Source organism: Wolffia australiana, chromosome 15 (genome assembly GCF_029677425.1).
Source record: "Wolffia australiana isolate 7733 chromosome 15, ASM2967742v1".
NCBI lineage: Eukaryota > Viridiplantae > Streptophyta > Magnoliopsida > Alismatales > Araceae > Wolffia > Wolffia australiana.
Genome location: NC_135849.1, coordinates 11,288,794 through 11,306,682, shown reverse-complemented (window position 1 = coordinate 11,306,682; position 17,889 = coordinate 11,288,794). Strand labels below are relative to the sequence as shown.

Below are 17,889 nucleotides of genomic sequence, written 5' to 3'. Positions count from 1 at the left end.
CTTGTTGTCATTCCTCCAAGGTTGGAGTGGTATTTTGTTTCAGAAACATCTCTCCCAAAATTTCTTAGAACAAGAACGGATCAAATTAATATGAGTTACTATCCAAATAATAGTAAATTATGAGCAGAAGTCCAAGTTGAGATATGACGAGAGAGGGGAAGAGTTTAAATATACATAAGTTTATTTTTCCATCCCTTGGACTTCATTCCCTGGGTTTTCAGGGGTAGAACTTCTTTTCTCCAGCCTTGATTCACATACCCAATGACTAAAATTAAAATATTTGACTTTCCAGAACTGAATTTGTGAATTATTTCCACAATTCCCACCTTTCTTTGACCCAGGACTTAGAAGTCCTTAAATGGCCTCTAGAAGGGTCTTCTTGGGTATCAGGGCTCATTTTATGCTTGGATCCATGACATGGGATTCATGTTGTGATCCAATATATGGTATGAACTTCAGATTTTTATCATATTTCTATCCATAAAACACCACATAATTCACCCAGGAGATGCATTCGAAGTAAAACTCCAACAAGTTGTAAGAAAGCCCTCTTGAATATAAGGAGTCATGTGAGGTTAGTTTTAGAAATCAATCAAAAAACTCATAGAAAAAATGCTTTATGATTTATGAATAATGTAAATGCAAACATAAATATCTGGCCAAAGTCAAGTGTAAAACACATTGTAATGAACTTAATTTGATGTTATCCAGGATATGTGGTTAAAGTCAATTAATTACTGAAGTATGATTCTTCATAATTGAGTCACACATTTAAAATACTTAGTCTTTAACATAACCACATCATTCCAATAATAATGAATATAACATCTAGCTCTGAAGTTTTAATGGGGTTTGGAACACTGTGATTAGCTTAACAAGATATTATTTTACAGGATACACATTCAAGAAATATGAAATTGAGAAGAGTTAGAAGAGCATCTTATCATTTGAGACATTTTATATTCATTAATAATCATCCAAAAGTAAATATTCTTTAAACCCAAAAGGATAAGGTTATAAGGATTCAGTGTATGCGACACAGGTATAAAATAGGACCCATGCGAGTGGAAGAGGCTCTAATACACACATCTCACATTTAAAAAACGTTTGTGACTAGTTTCCAGCCTAAGAAAAGAATATCAAGGGTAAGTGGTTATTGAAGAAAAAATTGACAGATGTATTGATAATATTAGAAATACTAGACTCATGTCACAACAATAAATTCAAACAAAATGTATTGATACTTAAAAAAACATACCCATTTATCACAAAGTGGTTATTAAATTATTTAGAATATTCCACATAGATGTAGATTTACTTTCTAAATCGAGGTTATAAGGGGAAGTCTTTGTGAACTAACCTTGTACCTTATAAGATTCAAAATCATTAATGGATGCTGGAATTATATAATTCTCAAGACATAGTTATTAAGACCCTGAGAGGTCCTTTCTATAATTCAAATTGGAAAAACCACCCATGCAATGAGAATCCTAGTCTACATCCCAATCCTTTTATAAATGAAGCATTATAGTATAATCTTATTCTAGATTGTGATATTTATTTGAATGTTTTCTATTATAAACGCCATGGCAGAGGATTTTTGTGAAGGTAGTAGATTAAAATTATTTGGAAAAATATTTAAGAAAATATACAAGGGATCATAATTGAAAAAGGTATTTGGAGGAAATATTTAATATTTTGTAAATTATTTTGTAAAGTGAAATGGTGAAATATTTTGACTTCAATGAAATTATGAGAAGGTTTTATGTTGTTTTTTAATTGGGTGAATCTGTTGGAGTAATCACTTGATCAAGGTAAATACATTCTGTAATAATTACATAAATATCTTACATCCATCATTTTGTTTTTTTTTCTCTTTACAAATGATGACTAGAGTTTGACATTTACCTTGAGACCATGGAGGACAGGCTACACGTAGGTTATGCTATGTGGATTGGCGGAAGACTTTGGGGAGCAGGCTTGAAAAATATTTTATCATATGAATTTTTATTTCTTATAGCTATACAAATTTTGATTTGGTATGCTGAAAAGTTGGTTGGAATATAGCAAAACTCTGGGTTATGATATCGAAACGTATGCAAATGATTCGTGCTACGTGTTGAAATTCATGGTGGTGAAGAAGAAGTTGAGGAGATGAGAGAGAGAGAGAGAGAAGGAGAAGAGAGAAGACAAGAACAGATAGATCAAGATCGTTCTTATTCCGCAATCATTCCAACTCTACATCGGTTCTTATTTCTAGTACATATAAAATAGTTTAAGTTGCATCCGTTCATATATCCGTTATAACAGATATGTAATAGATATAAGAAGGTTTAATCTCTACCGTTATAACAGATGGGTACACCGATCTTAACCGTTTGATCGGTGTACTCATCCGTTACAACGGTAGAGATTAAACCGTCTTATATCCGTTACATATCTGTTATAACGGATATATGAACGGATGCAACTTAAACTATTTTATATGTACTATAAATGAGAACCAATGTAGAGTTGGAATGATTGCGGAATAAGAACGATCTTGATCTATCTGTTCTTGTCTTCTCTCTTCTCCTTCTCTCTCTCTCTCTCTTCCATCTCCTCAACTTCTTCCTCACCACCATGAATTTCAACATGGTATCAGAGCAAACGATCACTAGGGCTGAAAATGCTTCCGCTGGAGGGTCCATCTTTCCCTCGCCCAGTGCTGCAGGAGCCGCCATCACAGAAGAACTAATTCGGGTGAATATTCCGCCAGGAGCATCAGTTCTCATCAAGCTCACTGACGAGAATTATCAAGCGTGGAAGAGCTTGGTCATCCCAATTCTTAATGGATATGACTTGATTTCTTACGTTCAAAATGATCCTCCCCCCTTGTCCACAATTGACCCATAGGGAAATTCAATGGAAAATCCGGAGTACAAACTCTGGTGGAGAAACGATCAAAGGGTGCTTGGTTTTTTACTCTCCACTTTATCAGAGTCAGTGATTCCATGTATTAGCAAAGCCAAGACTACAAAGGGCGCCTGGAATCTGCTAGAAGTAACATTCTCCAGCAAGATTAAGGCAAGAGTCATGGATCTGCATCGACAATTCCACACTATCACAAAAGGTACAAAAACAACAAATGAATATGTGAAGCATTTCAGGAGTATTGTTGAATCTTTAGAATCTGCTGGAGCCAAGATCAATGAGGATACAAAGAATTACACCTTCCTGAGAGGGTTGGGAATCGAATACAATCAATTCGTTCTCTGCGTCAATGCCAACCTTGCTCATATGGAATTTGAAGAGATTGTAACCAATCTTAAGGCTCATGAAAAGTCAAGTACAGATTGTCTGCCTTGATTATCAAGAAAAGGCGAGCTCAAGTGACTTCCCTCCAATGGTCAACAATAGTCAAGTACGGAAAACTACAGAGCAGAGTCAACGAAAGGATAACTACCAAGCAAAAGGATCAAATGATAACCGTGGAAGAGGAAGAGGAAAGAATTACAAATTCCAACCCAGGTGTCAAATTTGCTCCCAATATGGACATAGAGCCTTAGAATGCCAAGAGTTCACAAAGCTACAAAGGGGGAGCAGAATAAGCCACCATCATCCTCCTCAAGCATACACTGTAAGTACCTCTGATAATAATTTGTGGTTTCCAGATAGTGGAGCCACCCACCATGTGACAGCTGACTCGACCCTAATCTCAAATCCAACAAGCTACCAAGGAAGTGAGCATCTGCAAATGGGCAATGGATCAGGTTTGAAAATTCTATCTATTGGTTCGTCTAAAATTTCAACTTTTAATAAAAGACTATTTCTTAAAGATGTTTTACATGTACGTAGAATTACTAAAAATTTACTATCCCTTCATAAACTTACCTTAGACAATGATGTTTTTGTTGAACTTCATCCTTATTGTCTTGTGAAGGACAAGAAATCCAACAACATTCTGCTAAGGGGAACAATTAGGGAAGGATTATACTGTCTGGAGCCACAAAAGAGTCAACCCATGGCACTGATTGGGAAAAAGGCAGATCCAGGAATATGGCACTCAAGACTTGGTCATCCACATTTTCAAGTTTTGAGCCAAATTATCAAAACACTTGGGGTTCCTTTTTCAAATAGTCTAAAACAATTGGATTGTGATGCTTGTACAATTTTGAAGTCACATAGATTACCATGTTATTCTACTCAAAATCGTGCTAATCATCCACTTGAACTTATTCATTCTGATTTTTGGGGCCCCTCTCCGGTTTTATCAAACCTTGGTTTTTCATATTATGTGGTATTTGTGGATGATTATAGTAAGTATACTTGGTTGTATCTTTTAAAACAGAAAAATGAAGTGATAAATAAATTCGAAGAATTTCAGAAATTAGTGGAAAATCAGTTTTCCACTAAAATCAAAAGTTTCCAATCAGATTGGGGGGGAGAGTACCAGTCTCTTCATTCAAGTATATTTCGTTCACAGAGTATCTTGCCCACATACTCCTGAACAAAATGGAACAGCCGAAAGAAAACATAGGCATATTGTAGAAACTGCATTAGCATTGCTTCATAAAGCTTCTATGCCAAAGAAATTTTGGGATGAAGCAGTGGCTACAGCTGTATTCTTGATTAACAGATTACCTACCCCTGTTTTAAAGAATAAATCTCCATTTGAAGTCTTGTTTAACAAATTGCCTGATTATTCTTTCTTAAGATCGTTTGGATGTCAGTGTTATCCATACTTAAGACCTTATGCTCAGCATAAACTCGACTCACGGTCAGAGAAAAGTGTGCTAGTGGGATACAGCTCGATGCACTCAGGATACAGGTGCTATTCAATGAAAACTGGTAAAATTTACATATCTAGACATGTCTTATTTGATGAGCATATTTTCCTGTTTTCATTTGAATCAAACAATTACTCGGGAATACTTGGTATGAGTCCTAATGTGGTAGTTAATATTCCAAGTACCGATACAACAAAGCCATCATCATCAGTTCACAATAATGTGTTAAACAATGATGATGATCAAAGGTCTAACTCAGGTTCATTTTCGAACATTGAGATTGACCAGAGTAACGATTCACCAGTAAATGAGACACAAATTACTGATGAAAACGATAATCTTGATATTTCGGATATCTCCAGTACCTTGGATCATACTCCTGAACTGGGACTTAGGATCAAAATAAGAAAGCTCAAAGATGTGTATTGCAAAAATAATACACACTTATTGCTTACAGCTGTAAAACATCCTATTCCAACATGTTTATCTACAGTGTTAAGCATGACCGAACCTACTTCATATACTGCAGCATCCAAAGATAAAAATTGGATGGAAGCAATGAAAACAGAATATGAAGCATTAGTTCAAAAATAATACATGGGAGTTAGTTCCCAGACATCAAAATCTACATATCATTGGATGCAAATGGGTGTACAAACTAAAATACAAATCTGATGGCAACATAGAAAGGTATAAAGGTCGTTTAGTAGCAAGAGGTTTTAGTCAGCAAGAGGGTTTTGACTTTCATGAAACATTTAGTCCTGTTATTAAGCATACTACCATTCAACTTTTACTCTCAATTGCTGTTGTCAACCATTGGAAAATACATCAACTTGATGTATCAAATGCCTTTTTTCATGGTGAATTAGAAGAGAAAATCTACATGGAGCAGCCACCAGGTTTCAAAAATTCTGAACATCCTGATTTTGTATGTTTACTTAAAAAATCTATCTATGGTTTAAAACAATCACCTCGTGCATGGTTTTTTAAACTAACTTCTGCTTTGCGAGAATTGGGATTTTCTGGTTCCAAAACTGACACCTTTTTTTTCAAATTGAATGATAAAAATAGAATTTTTATTTTGATTTATGTTGATGACATTCTTATTATGTCATCAAATTCTGAAAACATTAAATTCGTAGTTCATCATTTACACAAACAGTTTGCTATCCGTGATCTTGGACCTGCAAGATATTTTTTAGGAATTGAATTAATACCTCATCCAAAGGGCTTCATCTTAACACAATCAAGATATCTACTAACTATTCTTCAAAAAGCGAAAATGGAAAACTCCTCCGCTATCACTACGCATCTAACATGCATATTAAAGTTGTTTCGGAGAAATCATTGGTCGCACATTTATGACTGAGAACAATTTTAGGAAAAATACTAATCACACTCTGACGTAGGATGGCTACGGAATGGACGACTGGGTTGACGGGACAGACTACGAGTAGATGGACGACTAGGGATGGATCGTATACTAGAGGGATAAAACAGCCACAGAAATCACACGATCGAATTTGGACTTTAAAACTGATGAAAATCTGGTGGTGTAGCCCCGACCCTTATTGAGGGCGGAAGTACTGTCTTCCCACACCGCGACGATGCCTAAGCACCGAAATCAATATCCAAATTCGTGTCGCAAAGAAACACTCGAGAAAGAGAGAGAAGAAGTGGAAATCCAAACCAAATCTAATTCTGACGGAGGTGGAAACTTCTCGAGAAAACACTGGACGGAGAACACTTTCGACACCAAAGAGTTCAGGCGTAGCTCGGCAACGTAGTGCGTGAAGAGGATGCGGGAAATTCCAATCGTGACGAGGCTATGCGAATCCAGGCGTTGAGCGGCCCACTGGATAAGGAAGATTCTGGGCGTTCCTGCCGTTGAACGGCCCTGGTAGAGAGTAGATGTCGTTGTCGTAGAGTCAGGCGTAGGCGAACACCCGCGCGCGCGAAGCGCGCGTAGGGTGCGCGGAGCTCACGGAGCGCGCGGAGCGCCGGCACGCACGCCGGCGCGCGCGAGGGCGCAGCGCACTAGGAGCGCCAGCGTGGCGCCGCGCTCGGCGCCGGACAACGTCGACGACGACCGGCGTCGGTGGCACAAGCGTGCGCGGCGCTGACTGGCAGCCTGGGCGCTCTAGGCGGTGGCCTGGGGCTGCCTTGGGCGGCAACGTGGGGCAGCCTAGGGTGGCGGCCTTGGGCTGCCTTGGGCGCAGCTTGGGGCGGCAGCCGGGGCGGCCTAGGGTGGCGGCCTAGGGCTGCCAAGGGCGGCAGCCTCGAGCGGCGTGGGGCGGCGGCCTTGGGCTGCCTTGGGCGGCAGCCTGGAGCGGCCTGGGGCGGCTGCCTTGGGCTGCCTTGAGCAGCAGCTTGGGGCGGCCTAGGTCGGCGGCTAGGGCTGCCGAGGGCGGCGGCCTTGGGCTGCCTTGGGCGGCAGCCTGCAGCGGCCTGGGGCGGCGGCCTTGGGCTGCCTTGGGTGGCAACCTAGGGCGGCGGCCTTGGGCTGCATAGGGCGGCAGCCTCGGGCGACCTTGGGCAGTGGCCTTGGGTTGCCTTGGGCAGTAGCCTAGGGCGGGCTGGACGGCAGCCTAGGGCTGTCAAGGGCAAAGGACAAGAGGGGAGAGAAAGGGAGAGAAGAGGGAATGGGAGGAATGGAGAGGAGGAGAAGGATGACGACCGGCGACGCGAGGCGGTGACGGTGGTGGCAGCGACGGAGGCGGCGGGGTACTGTTGAAGAAGGGATAGGGAGGCTTGGGCAGTCCTCCAAGAAGAGTTAAACAAAACGCGATTCTTGAATTATGACTGCCTAAGTGTTTTTTGAAAACAATGGCCTATATATACAGGCCTTGGAGGAAAGAGAAAATGACGAGAAATTAGAGATGATGAATTAAAGACGTGCTTCATGTCACGCCAAAGGACAGTTGTTGATCTGCCTCTCGGGACGTGTCATGACGCGCATAGGGACGTGCGCGGGTGGAGACGTGCGTGACGACGGTTGCGGCGTGTCCGAGGCGGAGGCGTTGACTTCGGTTGACTTCGCCCTTGAGTCCGTAGCGGGAGTGCTGACTTCGGTTGACCGTATCGGCGCGTACGATGGTGATGTGTTGGCGTCCTCGCCATCACACTCCTTTATGGAAAGTGAAAATACCACCAATGAATCCTAAAGACGCCACTCAATATTTTTAAGTGGATTTTATATACATTAAGAGACTAACAATAAAAGTGTTAGAAAATAGTTCTCAGCCTTACGTTTCCTGCAGTCTAATAGTTTGAAAATGCATCATCATTAAGATAATGGTGTGAAGCATTTCATTATGGGAGCTGAAGTAAAGTTAGGCCGTTGTTAACATGTATGCTTTCACAAATACTTTATGTACCAAATTGTTGATTTGTCTAATCTCTAAAGACATGTCCAGGAAAATACATTTGTCATAATGATGATGATTTCAGTATTATGTTACATATGAATGGAATTCTTCGTTAAGAATGAAGTCATACAGTTAATGTTTCCAGTGTATTTAGGACACGGATAAAAAGAGGCCGTGGGAAACTTGAAAGTGGCTTCCTAGGTTCGGAGATGAGAAATTTTAACTTTTGTGTTCCTGAAAAGCACTCAATATCAGAGGAAACGGTGCATTACCGATGGCATCATTTGTCGCTTTTCTATGTTTGTTTCAAACTTTTGATTTTAGTGCAAGACTTCTCGCATCACATTTCTCAATTTAACTACTGTAACAAAAATATAATGTTTCAATTGATTTTATGCAGATGCTTGAAGATACTTGCAATCTTTTTTTTGTTACGTTTGTAAATAATTGTCCTGGATAGCTGTTTCTTTAACATTCACCCATTCAAATTTATTGTCATAAAGGTACACGGACATTAGGTTAGAAATAAACTATTTATTTGTCCTCCACATCAATACTAAATTAAATTTATTTTTTCGTTGATTATCGTGTTTTTGGCGGAGCAATCTTTTTATGATTCAGTGACTGTAAACATAGATCAGCAACTTTTCTCAAATCATAAGTTTAACCGGCAGGATTCATGAGAGGTTTGTAGACTGCGGACAGCGACGGCAGAGTAAGAATTTTCCCTTCTTACATTGAAGCTTCCGGAGAAAAATCTAATGACGTCGCCGAACTGAGACAGGAAGAACAACGATATATTATCGTACGATTATATTCATCATATTAACACAAACTTTTAGAGTTTTAAGCACCAAAGTATGTTGAATTTTGATACGTTATTTCGTGGATACAAATCAGAATTATCGGTGGATCCGCTCTCATCCAAACGTTCTCCGGTTTTTGTATTTAGTGGAAGCCAGATGTTACACAGCTGAGAAGTATTCGAACGTCACTTTAAAGATCCAGTTATCTAGTCCTACTCATCGGAAAAACGGCGGAAATTTCATGCGGTCTTACCTGTCAGTTTCACAAGGTCCGTCTCCTGGTTTTTTTCTGTTAACGGTGACCTTTGCCAACAATGAACGCTAATCTTTTTAAGGTTTATAAACTACCCGGACGTCCGTTTATCGCAAATAGAAGTCTTATTTGCTGCAAATTTCTGTGGAAATTTCTATATGAACATAACAAAATCTGCAAATCGTTGTTGAGCGTGATATCATTTAGGCGCCGCTACAAACTACTGTTAGTTTCGGCTGTGTTTAAGTAAAGCCATTTAATATTGCGTTTGCCCTGATTTAATCACACGTTACCAATGTTAAAGCAGAAGGAACGTCATGAGTTTATTAGAAAACCCACGACGTTGACCCTCAAGAGACGATGATGTTGGCGAACTGCGCTTACGACTGAACGACCCGAGAACCAATTTCTTACCTTTGAAAACAGGGAAATCTCGGACAATGCGAGGGATCGTGTTTGGTCAAGCTTTTGAAAACCAGAGAGGGCGACGAGTCTGAACGTTTTTAGCGGAGGAAGCCCCCACCCTTGGAGGATACAAAAGAGATAGCTATCTTTCGGAGTCTGGAGTATGATGCATGGTCTCTACCCACCGATATCGGTCCAAGCCGGACAGCTCAACAACAGCAACACCCCCCGGTTCTGGTTCAGACTCAGATGAAAAATCAAACTCCCCCCTGATACTGATTTCTCAACGCCAATGTAGAATTTTTCAACGAAGTTAATAAGACACCTACGAATACATCGAAAGTAATGTATTAACCCTGAAATCAGTTTCTTGCAGCTATCAATAATCACACATTTAGCTATTCTTGCTGCTTGGTGTAACTTTCGGTTCAGCCCGACGCATTCCTGCATTACGACTACATCACAGCTTAAAATGACAACGTTTAGTCATTAGTATAACTATAATATTAAGTAAAAGCCCCTCGACGTTGACAGTCTAGTTTAGAGGCGAGAATCACGGGGGACTGCCGCGTTTGACCCGAAAAACAAAGTCTATTATTTACAGGATGAGAAACTGCCCTTCCATGACGATAATAAAAAAATAGCCAGCTGTCTAAACTTAGAAACATCCTCTACACGCGCCAAATATATGTCATTTTCGGACAGCTAAAGAGCAGCAGCAAGACGCTAGCCCGCGTCTAGACTCGGATGAACTGCCAAACACCCCCTGATGTTGAATTCTCGACGCGGAAGATCATATTGTTTAAAAAATGGCCCTTAACCTCCTGGCTTTCTGACGTCTCGGATTTGCGGTGTACGCGCTTACAAAAGTAGCACTATAAAAAGGACAATACCGAGATGGCAAACATACTGACATCAAACATCTCTCGTTGGACGCACAACGGTCTCCGAAGGGAAGCTTTCGACGATCAACGATGCCTAGTTCGTCCGGTACCAGAATAAGCATGGTGTCCTTTCTTCTCCTCTTCTCCCTGTTCTGCGCCGCGTCGGCCGGCAATTTCTTTCAGGATGTTGATATAACCTGGGGAGATGGCCGGGCAAAGATCCTCAACGGGGGTCAGCTCGCCACCCTCTCCATGGATCAGACCTCAGGCTCTGGCTTCCAATCACGGAACGAGTACCTATTTGGAAAGATCGACATGCAGATCAAGCTCGTCCCGGGCAACTCCGCTGGCACCGTCACTACTTTCTACGTGAGTGTCTTCCTTCTAAGGCCACCGTCGAGTTAAAACCACGGCCATTGTTTCTGCGTTGAGCTTGGCTTCTCTATGTACGGTGCAGCTATCGTCGCAGGGCCCGGGCCACGACGAGATCGACTTGGAGTTTCTGGGAAATCTCAGCGGATCCCCCTACACGCTCCACACGAACGTGTTCACCCAGGGACAGGGGAATCGGGAACAACAGTTCAAGCTCTGGTTCGACCCCACCGCCGACTTCCACACCTACTCGATTCTATGGAACCCTCAGATAATTATGTAAGTCTACACGTTCTGGGTTCGACGTATTTTTGCTTAAACGTTTTCTGAGTGCGGAACCTTTAATCATGTTCACCGTGACATCTGCAGCATCTACGTTGACGGAACCCCGATTAGATACTTCAAGAATAACGCGGCGAAGGGAATCCCATATGCAAACAGACAGCCGATGAGATTGTACTCCACCATCTGGAACGGCGAAGGCTGGGCGACGAGGGGCGGCCTAGTGAAAACTGACTGGTCCAAAGCGCCTTTCACTGCCTCCTACAGGAATTTCAATGCCAACGCTTGCGTCTGGTCCAGTGGAACATCGCTATGTCCTTCGGGGAATGCCCCGTGGTACAACCAGGGGTTGGACGCGGCATCACTGAGGAAGATCCAATCGGTACAAAAGTCGAACATGATCTACAACTACTGCACAGACGCCAGGCGGTTCCCCCAGGGATTCCCCTTAGAGTGCAGGCTCGTGTAGATAATGACTAGCGGTTACACTTTGATTGGGCGACAGGATTTTGTAAACATTGAATTTACTCGTGGATAATTTATTGTGTGATACTCTTTGGTGCATTAAAGTTGTAATTTATTTGTTGAAATAAATCCCAAGATACGATGGCAAAATGCACAATACATCAACCCGGACATAATAGAAAATAAGGACCTCCGTATGTCACCAGCATAACGTCAACATCCATGGTTCTTGTTGCAGGGCATAAGCTTGTCGTATCCTGCAGTAGAAATGCTCCACGTTGAACTCTCGAGACAAGGGAATAACCATCAAGGAATAATGAAGAGGGTATAACCAAGGTAGGAAGAGAGGAAACCGAGGGAGCGGGACACGAATGAACAGAAAATACACTTGGCAGCTCAGATTCAGATTAGGGATTTCCAGGGGGTGAAACTCCTTTAGATGAGAAGGAAATGGGCCCCAAATTGGTCCTTTCCTTGCGAAATGATAAGAGAGAGGGGGGCGTGCTTCGGCTTCAACTCGCCCTCTATCTTTAGGGGAATTTAACAATCCAAGCCCCCCCCCCCCTCTCCCGCATTCCCGCAGTGGGGGGGCCGACACATCTCCAACATTATTGATCTCGACCTTTTTTATTGGCTGCTTTGAGAGAACATTGTCACCACATTTTATTGAATTTTTTTTTCACATGAATTTTTTTTCATAATGTTGTTTGTTTGATGTTTTAACATCAATTACCCATCTTCTGTTTCCACACGGAATCTGAAGAATTTGCACGGTGCAACGCCGTTGAGTATAAGAGCTAAATAAGTAACTCTGTTTTGTACTTCGACGCAGAAATTAGATGTTTATAGAAAATGAGCCCCTAAAGTAAATTTATATCTATGTATATGTGCATGTAAGTGCCTTTAGATAAAGATGTCAATGAGAAGAGCTATATTGACTCGTTAGATGGTTTTTACCTAACAGTTAACCAAGTCCCTTAAAGCAGAATTGGGCATGTGGTTCTTAAATTAAAAATGCAAAACACAAATGGTGAATGGATGGTTGTGTTTGGACTATGATTTTTGAGTCCCAGTCACAAGATACCAAATATCCTTAGCTGGGCTAATGCAGGAACAACTCCACAAGAAGGATTGTGTAGTTAACATGGGAACATTTTCCATCCCTATAAGGAGAGACAAGTCAAGGCTTGTTATACTCCCCAAGGCACTCAATATATCATCAAAAGTTTTTGATCATTTCGTAAATTCAACAAAAGTAACTAGGATGACCCATTAGGATTTCATAATTAAAGATACCTTCAGTAATTCTGGGAGTGTTTTGAGAATGGGGGATTATAAGTACATCATAGCTAATGATAAAAGAGCTCCATAAAAAAGTTGATGAATTCCTTTTTACCTTCTAGAGAATTCATTGTCGCTTGACACTTGATGTGTTGGCAAGTTGATCTATTGATTAGGTTGAATTGATCTGTGATTAATTGATCAGTAGATTAATTTATTATTAGGAGATCCAAGAAATTTTCATTGGGCTTATGAAGCCATTAACTATTCTGGTACATGGGTCTCAAGGATCTCACCCCTAAGGCTTGTTGAAGGTCGTAAGATATACTTAGGTTATGGATTTTTTATGAAAATTTTGATCCGTTTCTCCACCATCCCTTTTTCACTGGGTGTGCTTCTTTTTCATTACAATCAGAAAAAAAAACGATCACCTCAGAATGATTCATTAAAGGAATTCAGTGAGCTCTGATTTGATTTGACTATTGGAAATTGAAAACATACAGGTTTAGCTTTTATTTTAAACATGTGGTTATATTTGTGTATTTTTATACATGAATCTTTATTTGATATGTTAGGCAAGGTCATGAAACAAAATATTATGAGAACCAAGCTTTTTAAAAATGCAAAACATACCTTTTTTGTAGTTCACAGAGCTTCCAAAAAATTATGATAGTATGATAAGGCAATTAACACAACTTCCACAATAATTTCAGAAGTAGTATAGATGTATATTTATGAATATGATATAGATGTATACTACTTTCTATAATATAAAAACAAATATTAGGCTGTTATGAAACTAACTGAAATTCAGATCTCTAATTCAAACAATGAAAGGCTAATATTTTATTTTTTAATGGGTGCAAGGAGTTCGGTATTATTGAAAAATTGGATTTAAGGGAGAAATGGAACTATGCCTAAGTGGATAAAACTAAGAGATGCCTACTAGGAAAACTGAAAAAACTTACTAAGAGACTAGAGGGAGGCATAAATTAAAGCCCACATGTTAAGACCAATGATGCTTCAAAGGGATGCTTTCAAGAGCTTCCAAATGAAGCATCCATTAATGGGACCCCAAGGGAAGGCCCTGAGATATTCAATTTTATTAATATTTAAAATATTCTAAGATTCAAAGCAATCATCTCTCTCCATTTCTCTTCTATATTCCAATCGAGCCAAGATCAAAAGACATACTTAATTGAAATGAAGCTTTACCCCTTCCCCTATCCATTCATATCTCCTATAAAATGCTTTATATTTTATTCTTCACTATCAGGGGATGTCATTGTAAAAGAGCATTATACAACATTCAGGTTTTTCCCCATTATTTAATAGACTTGGTGAATCAATGTGTTTTCAGTTCGGGAGTCTCAGAAGTGTAACTTGTGAAACAACATTATAGAAGAATTAACATTTTTCCTATTCTCAATTAGATATTTGGTATGTTGGTTGAAGACTCTTCAAAGTTTGACTCATCTAAAGCAGAGATAGGGAATTTTAGCCTGACTTGATGAAACTTCGACTGGACTAAAGCTTTTTTCCCAATATTTAATTCCAACATGACAGTTAAGATATAATCAGATATAAATGTAATTAGTTCATACATAAAATACCATTTTTAACACCATTTATCTAGTTCGTCCCATTTGCATCATCATGCAGCGGGTCATCTATTTTACATCTAAGTAATTTCATGGGCAATGCAAATGAACTAGATGTGAACTAAATTGAGGTATAATATCATGCTACTATATAACGAAATTAAAGGTTGTACATCATTTTAAATAGCTTTTCTTGCTATTATAGAATATATAAGTGTTAAGTTCAAGTCGAGTGAATGTATTTTACATCTATTTCCCATTCACTCGACTTGAACTTAACATTTATATATTCTATAATAGCAAGAAAAGCTATTTACAATGATATACAACCTTTAATTTCGTTATATCGTAGCATGATATTTTACCTCAATTTAGTTCACATCTTGTTCATTTGCAATGCCCATGAAATTACTTAGAATGATAACACACATTTTTAGTATCCTAAAATGACAATATTTGCATGTTTATTTGCATTTAACTGATTCTCTATGTGTGTTATGAAGCCTAAAATGATTCAATTTATTTTAAGAATGATTTTTTAAATTTTAGGTATTTTTAATGGCTTTTACGACATCATGTTCTGAATGAAAATAGTTTTTTGAGTCGGACTATGATTTTTCCTGTTTTTTAGCATTATATTCAAAGAGTTATCAGTTTTACATTTAAAATATATATTTCTAACATTTCTTTTAATTAACATATTTTTTTGGAATAGCTTAATGGCTCTTTGACTTTTTTGGCCTTCCTAAATCAGAGGAGAGAGAATTGGAGGGCTGAGAATGATCCAATTTAAATCTTGATATCTGATCACCCATAAATACCTAAAATAAAAATAAATAATTTTGAATTCATTCAAAATAGGATTGCACATGTTGATGCTTCTTTTGAAAGTATCAAGGTTTTTTAAGAATAAGGATTGCTCAAAATATGATTAGAAACACAGCTCCTGTAATAATTTATATTGGTGAAAAGGAATAATATTTAAAAACATTATAGATCTTTTTGTAAACTTTAATTCCTTATTGCCAATATGGTATGAATGTAGTTATGTTTGAAAAGTTATATTTTACGAAGAGAATGAAGAAGTCAAAAATAGAAATATTTTCTGATAAACCAGCTTTAAAAAATACTGAAGAATCACAAAAGGAAGATTTGGATGAAAATCAAGTCCTATGTTGTGAATGCCCTTGTGATGATATTTTGGATGTTCATGTTGATGATGAATTTTCTTTTAAAATGGATGAACCTAAATGATATGAGCTCACATGAAGAAAAAGATAATTTTGAAAATGTTGATGCTTGTGATTTTCAGATGTTTTTTTTATATGATCAAAATAATATTTCTATGGATGAACATCATGGAAATGATAGATGCTCAAGAAAAGAAGAATTCAATGAAAATGAGGAACCAAATAATCATGGCATGCTGATGATAATTTTGATGTTCATCGAGAATATATCGATAATCAAAAGTATACTTTAGTGGATCAATCATGTGGTCAGCATCTTAGTATCATAAACGTTTTTAAAGTTTTTGATGAATTTCTCGATGAACCACAGGATCTTGAGTTGAACCATTTATTGTGTGAAGATAAATCATCTTGGGACAAGGGTTTGAATCAAAAGTAAAAGAATAAACTTGAAGATTTTTTTTATGGATTGGCATGATCATTTGTTTAATATTCAATACAAAAATGTTTTATTCAAATATTTATGAAATCTGAAGTTAGTTCTCGTCGAATGGAAAATGGGTAAGATATATTTTACTTATTGGAATTACAATTTCATGGATTTTACAAATAATTTCATAAGGTTCGATTTATGCTTGATCTTTTTTTTAATCCTCATACATATATTAAATTGTTATCCATATCAGTATCAAAGTCAACCTTGAAATATAAATTTGTGCACATGGGTAGTGATAATATCATAAGCATCATGATAGGCATCATTACCATGGTTGTTGTTTGTTAAGCTTTCTTTCAGTGTTTCTTCTGGTTCTTCTGTTCTTTTTGAATAGATATGATTTTCTTGCTTAGAAACTTTATTTAACAACCATTTTTTTGCTCTCCCTTATTTTGGTTTTGACAAATGGCTATTGTAGCCAATGTGATCTCTTCATATCTCTCTAGGAATTTTATTTCAGGCTTACAAAAATGAAGAAAAAACTGAAAGAACAAGTATTCAAGGAGTTAGAATTATCATTTCATAAGTTAAATGAACATAAAGAACCACGGTTTGCAATTGAGTATATTTTTTGTTGCTTGTTTTGATTTTATTAGGCACCATACATATTTCAATTTGGGAGGTGTGATTATAGGGTTCTCAAAGTTTCTAGTCCTTTCATCATTTCAAGTTTGGGGTATGAGCCATTCCAAAGCATTGAAGTTATTTTTGAAGTTCTTACCTTGCTAAAAAAAAAACTTTCATGAAGTTTTTCATGCCCATATTCAATAATCCATTAACCCCATTTTTAGAAACATGACAATTGAAGTTAGGCTTGTATAGCAGGTCAAATATATCTGTTCATGGTATGAGCCATGGTCTAGATTAATGTGATTTTCTCCTAAGTGTCAAGGATATATGGTAGGGTGAGGAACAGCCATGAAAATAAAGGGTTCAAGTAGTATATTCTTCGGTGGAATACGAATTGAGGCACACATCATCCATCCTTCCACTTTATTATTTCATATAGTGTTTTGGATTTCCATTAAGTGGAATCTCACATGAGGTAAAAATGGTCATTTATTCAACTCTCAAGAACATAATAACCTTTCCTTGAGCCACCTTGAGCCATTTTTGAAACCTATGTGAGTATCCACTCCACCCATTTTCTTAGCTTACCTCTCACCATTTAACCTATTTTTGTTCATTCCAATAGGTCATCCTCTATCCCTGTTAGTTCTTAATGATTATGATATGCTTACTCCAAATTTGTATTCTTATTCACATTTTTTATATTATAATTTCATGGCATCTTTTCATTGTTATCCCCCTCTTGTTTTCATCTACATCTTCTCATCTCATTTTATCTTTTCCATACTACCATGGGATAAATGTTATTACGAGTATATATATGATCAACACTTCTTTTTTTTCATAATTAGCTTCCATTTTTCTTCACCTCTTTTGAAAAAGGAAAAACAAAAAAATAATAGAATAAAATAAAAGTAAAGGGAGTCCTCAACATTGAGTAAAATCTGACGACCCAAGACCAATTGGAAAGAAAAGAAGAAAATTATTATGGGGTTTCATGTCCATGGAAGTATGTCATTATGTCTTTTATGATTTTTTTATCAGCCATTTATCATCCCATGCTAAGGCGGTGCATGCCATGTTGTCCACCACTGGTAGGAAAAGGGATTTGTTTTATCCTCTCTCTTCTTTACATCCTTCTCGTATA

The 17,889-nt window shown here is 38.3% G+C and overlaps 1 protein-coding gene across 1 annotated transcript; it reads left to right on the top strand.

Annotated features, from left to right (window-relative positions):
• Positions 1–10,492: 10,492 nt before the first annotated feature.
• Positions 10,493–11,754, top strand: LOC144713029 (putative xyloglucan endotransglucosylase/hydrolase protein 25). The gene is made up of 3 exons (XM_078587511.1): positions 10,493–10,854; positions 10,943–11,136; positions 11,227–11,754. The coding sequence occupies exons 1-3, from the start codon at positions 10,576–10,578 to the stop codon at positions 11,606–11,608; spliced, it is 855 nt and encodes a 284-aa protein (XP_078443637.1). The 5' UTR covers positions 10,493–10,575; the 3' UTR covers positions 11,609–11,754.
• Positions 11,755–17,889: the final 6,135 nt, after the last annotated feature.

Bases quoted from the DNA above. Each gene is read 5' to 3' on its own strand.
- LOC144713029 (XM_078587511.1), top strand. From the start codon at position 10,576: ATGCCTAGTTCGTCCGGTACCAGAATAAGCATGGTGTCCTTTCTTCTC. The intron at 10,855-10,942 runs GTGAGTGTCTTC...TGTACGGTGCAG, and splicing joins GCACCGTCACTACTTTCTAC to CTATCGTCGCAGGGCCCGGG. The intron at 11,137-11,226 runs GTAAGTCTACAC...TGACATCTGCAG, and splicing joins TGGAACCCTCAGATAATTAT to CATCTACGTTGACGGAACCC.